At 40.3% G+C, this 8,185-nt stretch overlaps 1 protein-coding gene across 1 annotated transcript in view; it reads right to left on the bottom strand.

Annotated features, from left to right (window-relative positions):
* The window catches only part of LOC105367847 (zinc finger FYVE domain-containing protein 1), a 6,062-nt gene extending 744 nt beyond the window's left edge, over positions 1 to 5,318 (bottom strand). The window contains exons 1-6 of the mRNA XM_011506668.1: positions 4,678 to 5,318; positions 3,043 to 3,331; positions 2,066 to 2,573; positions 1,210 to 1,582; positions 860 to 1,121; positions 199 to 652 (exon numbers count right to left, since the gene is read on the bottom strand). Coding sequence (XP_011504970.1) covers positions 199 to 652; positions 860 to 1,121; positions 1,210 to 1,582; positions 2,066 to 2,573; positions 3,043 to 3,306 — 1,861 coding nt within the window. The 5' untranslated portion in view covers positions 3,307 to 3,331; positions 4,678 to 5,318. The remainder of the gene's footprint in view (positions 1 to 198; positions 653 to 859; positions 1,122 to 1,209; positions 1,583 to 2,065; positions 2,574 to 3,042; positions 3,332 to 4,677) is intronic.
* Between the last annotated feature and the right edge of the window lie 2,867 nt (positions 5,319 to 8,185).

Here is an 8,185-nt window from a genome sequence, read left to right as displayed (position 1 = left end):
AGCTGAAAATTCAGGCCACAATGTGAGATAAAAATGTGAGCCAAACGAAATCAAAATACAAGACCAGCGCCCTAATAATTAATTCTACGCCTATCTCGGGCATTCAATTATCGTGAAAACCAAACAGACGAAGGCCAGCCGTGGCTTTAACGAGGCAAAAGTAGGATAGTAGGTAAGGTCGGTAGGCTCGAGACTCACACTTGGAATAGGTGAGTACGGTGCCAACGGCGCTGAGCGTACTGACAACCTGCTCCGAGACCTTCCGCACGCTCACGTCATCCCCCGCCACGAGCTGCTTGATCTCCTCGTTGGAGTTGGCGTCTCGGTCGTAGCAGTCGTCGCAGACGCGCACGGGCGTGTGCCAGTTGCGCATCGGCACGCACTTGGTCCTGGAGGAACAGCCGGAGCAAAATCCTTCGCCACAGGAGCGGCAGTGATGCTTCGCGTCGGTCGGCTGAAACGCTACCTTGCATTTGTTGCACTGGCGTATCTCGTTATTCGGACGCCAATACGTGGGGGCGACCTGGTCCGCCACCCACGCGGTCAGCGCCTTCGTCGGCTGCAAGGACATGCTCGCGACGGCCTCCTTTATATAGGAGACACCGTCGACTACACGCTGGGCCGTATTTTGCGTGGATAGCGAGACGTTCGTCTGTGATAAAAATATCTTTTAATTTTTTTTTTCTTTCATCCTCTTCACCACCAACCCGCCCACCCATCCACCCGCCGCTATTATCGTAATCGTAATTATATCTTGTCAATTGGCAGAATACAGCACGTTTATCGAGGATAAACGAGGCACAATACATAATACATATTCATATTGACCTTACATTTTTACGACCTTACGACTACCTACCAAATTCCAAACGTGTGTGATTTCGGTTCTCACCGCTGAATCTTCTGGATTTTTATTGCCAAACCAATGCTGCCTACTACGATAAATTTCTCCACAATTTGGGCACTCGATGACGTAACCCGACCAGGCGTATTTCGCCAGACCGTACCAGCTATTGTCGTTTTGAGTTTGAATGCGACTCGTAACGACAACTTCGTTACCATTGCTATGGCATTTCTGACAGATGTAGACCAAATTTTCATACTGATGCTGATAACGACACCTACGACGTTAAACAAACAACATAAGGTAAGTACAATGATTCGCTATTTGAAATTCAAGGCGCTAAGTCGATTGTAATTGCGAATGACCTTGCGTCGCTTGTATGTGGCTTGCCTTCCCGAATATGTCCCATGCTGTTTTGGCATTTGCAGCCACAACTGAAACACTTCACCGGGCACGTGAAATATTGATCTGGGAATAGTATGTTTGCGACATTCTCAATTTCTCCGAAGAACTTGTGATTGAGAACCTTCAAGGTACTATAAACTAAATGCGGCTTTCTAGCCGAGCGGATAGCGGTATTGCATAATTCGCTCCTAATGGCTGCTTGGAGCGGCTGATAATCGGTTGGAGGTTGGGTGGTCTGAACACCTACGTATTTAATGGAACTGAACGCTTCGATTTCGAGTTCCGTTTGTGCGAAACGATTGCGCAGAATGTCCTCGGCACTTTCCGATGCGCCTGAAATTATCGAAACATTCATTAGTGTAGGATAAAATTTTACGCCAATTGTACGACATTAGTAAGGCATTAGATAGAATAAACGCTGACAAAAACATCGTCGTCCATTCGTCTTTACGTAAGCTGCATTATCAAGTGAATGTTAATACTATTGATGCGTGCATAACGTGCGCAAAGCTACTAAATATACAAGATTACCGTGATACATTTGTAAAATTGCCTGATATTAAATAACGTTGCTTAAATAATGTAGGTCAAAGTTTTATCTTCTTCATTGTTTTTTGTTATTTGTTTTGTTTTGTTCTTTTTTTTTTTTTTTTTTTTGATTTATTTATTAAAAATTTAAAGACGAATTTTGACACGGAATGCATTCCTCTACACAATAATGGTTATAATTATCGTTTTAAGGCAATGGCCTTATCTGTGCACATAACGGAGCCTCGAACTTTCTAAATAAAAAGAATTTAAGATAACGAGACTCACTATTCGTCAAAGGTCTCGTATGCCTCGTCTCGTGAAAGATAATGACGCTGGGCCCAAGTGCATTTACCGAGCTAAGGATCCCCTCCCTTTGGCCGATAGCTTGCAAGGCAGCCTGGAAATAATAGCTGTAGGTCTCGGAGGCCGAGCCCAGGAACGTGAACATATCTCTGTGGAGCCGCTCGGAGCGCGTACCGTACACGACGACGTCCGAGATGGCGAGGACCTTGAGCAGAAGCCGCGTCCTCGCGTTCTCGTGGGTCGTCGTGCCCACCAGTCCCTCCGTGTCCACGCATATGACATTGAGGATTGGATCGAATGCCACCCAGACGCCGAGTGTGCAGGAATTCTGCTCGTTCGACGTTCTGAAGACCTCGAGGCCGTTAAAGAAGGTCTGGTTCAACGTGTGGCTTTTGCCGTCGCCCGTGTTGCCAAATATCGAGACGACCTTTACTTTTAGGTCCTTCTTTGTGCAGCCCAGCTTCTGAATGAATTGCTCCAAGCTAAACACCTTAACGACATTTTCGCTGCCTTTAGTAATTCGAATATTCATAGGGTCGAACATAACGTAGCGATCAGCGTGACATTAAACATTGATTTGACCCTTTCGAATGTTAATTGCCCAAGGCTCAATCAACTGCCCATAAATTCATTCTCAACCGCGCACTTTTCATATTATTTATAATTTTTAAAATAATTCTGAGATGCCAATATTATTGCATATTATTATTGTGCCAATTTAGGTATAATGGGGAAATTCATTGCTTGCAATTTGCGTGCAATTATACAATAATTATACGGCATATGATGTGCCAATTGTTCTCAACACATTGCATTAGCAATATGTTACAAGCAATATCTTGACAATTGATAAAAGCAGAGGAAAGCGAATGCATCATTGTTTAATGCCACGATTGTAGTAAGCGTTAATTTCTATTTTAGTTTCCTAATTATATTAGGCTTTTCTAAAAGCAATTTACCTTTAAATATTCATTGCCATCGATCAATAGAAAGCTTTTGTGTGAATTTAGTGCTCTCGAGAGCTTTGGAGTTTGGTCGTTTAGAGATGAAACTTCGTTCAGCGATTGGTTGCTTTGAAACGGGGAGTTGGTGAGGGAAGTGCTAACATCTCGATTACAGAGAGACAGACTATCGAGACTTTCCATAATCGCGGGACTCAGTGTATCTGTTCCGTGATGTTTCCATACGCAGTGGTTGCTGGTATGCTGATCCAACGTACTCATTTCTGCAGAGTATAACTACTGTTTTCTGCAATGAATTATCAACGATTACAAATTTTATACATTTCATTGTGTTTGTAAATATATTATAAAGTCATCTTATTATATAAGTTATCTTATTACATTTGAATGCTTTGCATTCGCTAAAAATAAATTGGTCTTTTTTATTTAACTTTGATATCCATACAACCGCAATTCCATTTTATCTATAACATTGAGCCAAACCTTTGCCTGTATTAAGTGAAATTGCTGTATCAGCTGAATTTATACGATAATAATGAAACTACGTAGCATCTTACATCCGTACGCTATGCAGAATTATGTAAAACCCTAATTACGGATGAGCTTATAATTTATCCACCTCCTTTCTCCGTTTCTCCTTTTTCCTTTCTCAATTCGTTTAACGAAACATTTGTTAAATATTGCGATTAAAATATTTGCTCAAAAGTATGATTGGACTGACCATAATCCTTATGTAGCACAACGTTATTTATGAGCTAGGATGAACAAAGTCAATTAAACTCAAGTATCTCTTGATTATTTCGATAAGCAACGAAACCTGACGGATTGATATACATTAAATGTAGACTAAGCCAGTGGCATTTTGTTTAAAAAAATCAATATCAGTTTTAGCTCTGACGCTTGAACTTGTAATCGATAGATTTGCAAAACTGTAACAAAGAAACAATATATCAATAACCCAAATTCCAGAAATACGTATCATGATAAAATTAATTTATGCTTTAAGAGCGCCGAACCTATTCAATTTTTAACAATTTATCCAACGACGCGACTGTGAAAACTGATAAAAGTTTTATCTAAACTCGTTCCCATCAAAATTCAAACAAAGTCATAGGCATCGATAAAATTCGAAATTTTCAGTCATCACAGTAATATCGATCAAAATTCAACTGAAATTCTCAAATTAAATTTACCAATTTATATTCTTTGTCGGTACAATCGCCTATTAAAGGCTAAATGTCAAAATCGTGAAAAGCCTAGCAATTGCATCAACTGCAACTCTTAATCGCAAAAAGTCTTAATTCTTAAATGAAAAGTGCATTTGAATATCTTACGACAATAGCTACGATGATCGGCGCAACTAACGAAATCTACCAACTTACGTCAGCGAGATATTGTCAGCGTAGAAAAGCGCGTTTTTATAATCAAAGCGAATTCGTAAATTCAGCCGAAGTGAATACAAGTAGCCCACGGTAATTGGGCAATTGTTACAAGCCCACGGTAATTGGGCAAATTGTCAAACGGTCGCACCAACGACGACGCATAATTGCTCGGGCGATCGCAAAGGAATCTCCAACGGCTCTGGCAGCGACAGATAAAACATCGGAACAACAAACGTAAGAGCCAACTTACCGAAACAATGGCAAGCGACGCAGAGAGGCATAAGAGAAGAGCGCGCAATCACCTCCCTCCACTTTCGAAGCTTGCCGCGAGCAAGCAAACGGGGAGACAAAGCGGCCTCGTAATAACGAGGAACCGTAGGCACATCCTCGGGCTTATCGTGATCGAGGAGGCATCGCCGCGACGCCTCTCCGAGTCTTCGCTCCCAACGGCAACAACAAACTGCGCAACACGAAAAGTATGGCTGGCGCGCGCGCCCTCGCCTCCCCCCGGCTATCGACACTAGATCGCACGTCGCGATCCTCGAGGCGACGATGGCTCGTGTCGACGAGTCTGGAAGATGGAGCCGCCTGGCCCCCTCGCCATTGAAGCTCCCCTGCTGGCACCCGAGCCCAGCCGTTCCTCTTACGCGGCTGCCTTATCGGCTGGCTGGTCGACGTACCGACTTTAGTCGCGCGCGCGCCATTTCTTGACCTGCGCGGGACCTCTCGGACCTCTTCGAGCGCTGCCACGGGATGCCGAGCTCCAACTGCCGAGACACGACGAATGACGGACAAATGCTCTTTACGCTGCTGCCTGCGCTCCCTCCTCGCCGCGGCACACCCTCGCTTTTCACCGAATTACGAGCGCCCGCACTTGGATTAAAAATTCGAGCGCCCGTACGTATGTATGCATGTATGTATGTATGCATGTATGCATGTATGCATGTATGCATGTATGCATGTATGCATGTATGTATGTATGTATGCATGCATGTATGTAGTAGCGCTTAATTAACCCTGCGACTTACGTAATTTTATAGCTTTATGGTTTGTGATTTTGAAGCTCGGCGGGGGAGGTCTGGAGAGGTTTAGAGTCACGAAACAATACTAATGCGTTTGAAAGAACATGTTATTTGCTCGATTGAGCGCGGCTCTGGCAACAGCGAATGCATCCAAATGAAACGGACGTTTATCGTTTATCGTTTATCTCGTTTATCGAGCGCACGACTTTGCTTCGTCGTGCGTAAGTACTCGAAACACCTTCCCCACCTCTCTCTCTCTCTCTCTCTCTCTCTCTCTCTCTCTCTCTCTCTCATTTACATTACATACGTGATCGCTTGCGCTTAATCGATAATATCAAATTATAAGCACAATCCCTTTGTCATTTCAGTGAATTTTATAAATGCAAGCTATATTTGCCACTTGGGGATGAATCAACGTGCACGTCCATCCGTCCCATCCATCCATCCATCCATCCACCCATCCATCCATCCATCCATCCATCCATCCATCCATCCATCCATCCATCCATCCATCCATCCATCCATCCATCCATCCATCCATCCATCCATCCATCCATCCATCCATCCATCCATCCATCCATCCATCCATCCATCCATCCATCCATCCATCCATCCGTCCATCCATCCATCCATTCATCTATCCATCCATTCATCAAGATTCAACGCCATCAACTTTAATAATCGTGTTTTGAACGATTAAATCTCAAGCTCAACCACCTGCAGTTAGTGTATTGCAATTGTCAATAGCGCTATTATAAGCAATTATTCTTAAACAAAAACATTGTCATCGTTGTCGTTATGTTGTTAATATTGTACTACTCTTCTTGCTTCTGCTGCTGTTATTACTACGATACGTACTCCCACCGCCATTATTACATTATTTATGTAATGTACATTCTTTTGGAAAGCTATTATTATTGTAATGTTCTTTTTAAGGGAGTGCTTTTTTTTTCTTTTTTTTTTTTTTTTTTAATAGCGCACACATCATTATAAATGTAAAACTTTTTTATTTACTTCAACTATTTCAATAATAGATATTGTAGCGTTTTAAGAATAATTATTTTCTTCAATGTATCGAAACATGGAGGGATTAAATAAATGTTAATGCCTACTGTGTTGCGATGAGCTGCTTCATCGATGCTCTTCTTTATAAATGCATTTTATCAAGTTCGTTTTTATCACAACACCCGAGGCACTACGAATTAAAATGCAAAACTATCGGCAAAACTATCATTGTCAATTGTGCCTCGGTTTCAATATTTATATCTTATATAATTAATTGAGTAAATAACAATTTTATTAACACTCCTGCTTAAGAGCGATCTGTTTCAAAACCTTGAGCTCCTTCCACACTTCTCCTTGAATTGCTTTCATTTCTACTTTTTGCGGTCAAAATCACTTAATTTGGTCGTTTCTCTATTATTTACGACCGTCGTCCAGCTCAACGACTGCATTTCAAATTTGAATATATATATATATATAATGTTTATAGAATAAGAAGAAGACATTCCCTCTCACATTTAAAAACAATTGCCACTTTGACGCTTGTAAATAATCCATATGGCTTGACAATATTGACAAGTTACGGCCCAGAAATCAACTGCAATAACATATAACGGGCGAAAATTATTAGTGTTATCGTGAATAGTAAATTGTCGTACTCTGATTTCAATGTAATTGGATTATAATATAGATTGTAAATATAGATTTATCCGGCCATACAGAATCACGAGAATTACATATGAAACTAATGTTTAATGCTCGATGTAAGTTGAGATACGCAGTAAATGATTAATAAACGAGTAAGAGATATAACCGTGATAATAGGATAAATATTAATGGAGAGGGTAAAATAGTACGATATACTTCACCAAAACTTCTCTCTTATTATTTTGGCGATTAATGCATTATTCTTGTTATTATTATTTTGTTAAAATGCGTTTCGAGTAAATGGCAATTATTCATCTAATGGGCAGTTGAAATAGATCTTTCGTTTATTTAAATTTATGGTTTAACTAAGCAACACAGAAGAGAATAACGTGAAACACAATTGCGTGTGCTATAAATTTTTCGTCTCGCCAAGAGAATTGTCGATTTTGCATAGTAATTTCTAGAAGCTAAATTTCCCATAGAAGCACTTCTTTTTTATCACTAATAATAAACAGCAAGTGGACAATGGCAGTGGAAATATTCGCGAATGAAAACAAAGTTAATTGAGAAATAGAGAAATTTTTTATTTCTAGTTCTACACACACACACACACACACACACACACACACACACACCTCTCTCATACACAATTTCAAACAAATGAAAATCAGAATAATATCGACGTGTAAATTCATCCAAGAACAATTAGAATATTTATTTCACCGCTATACTTTATAATAACGACAGTTGTCCTTTAAGTTTCTGCTTTGCTTCTTCTATATCGCGATAGCTTTCCTCGTATTTTTTTTTAATAAAAATTTTAAACGCTCAATTATAAAAATTAATGATACTCTGTGCATTCAATGAATCGCGCGCCTTAACGAAAATACAACAAAACTTCATTTTTTTTTATTTATTTTTTTTTTTATTTTTATTTTTCATGTCGTTATTATTCTTATGAAAAATATAGAAACTCTTTCGTCCTAATTATAATTTTAGCTGAATAACGATGATATTATTGGCATATATTGCTTTCTACTTACTCCTCGGTCGGCTACTGTGCGGTACGCGAGGCAACAAGGCAGC

The sequence above is a fragment of the Ceratosolen solmsi genome, unplaced genomic scaffold (genome assembly GCF_000503995.2).
Source record: "Ceratosolen solmsi marchali unplaced genomic scaffold, CerSol_1.0 scaffold6, whole genome shotgun sequence".
NCBI lineage: Eukaryota > Metazoa > Arthropoda > Insecta > Hymenoptera > Agaonidae > Ceratosolen > Ceratosolen solmsi.
This window is presented reverse-complemented; position numbering and strand designations above follow the sequence as displayed.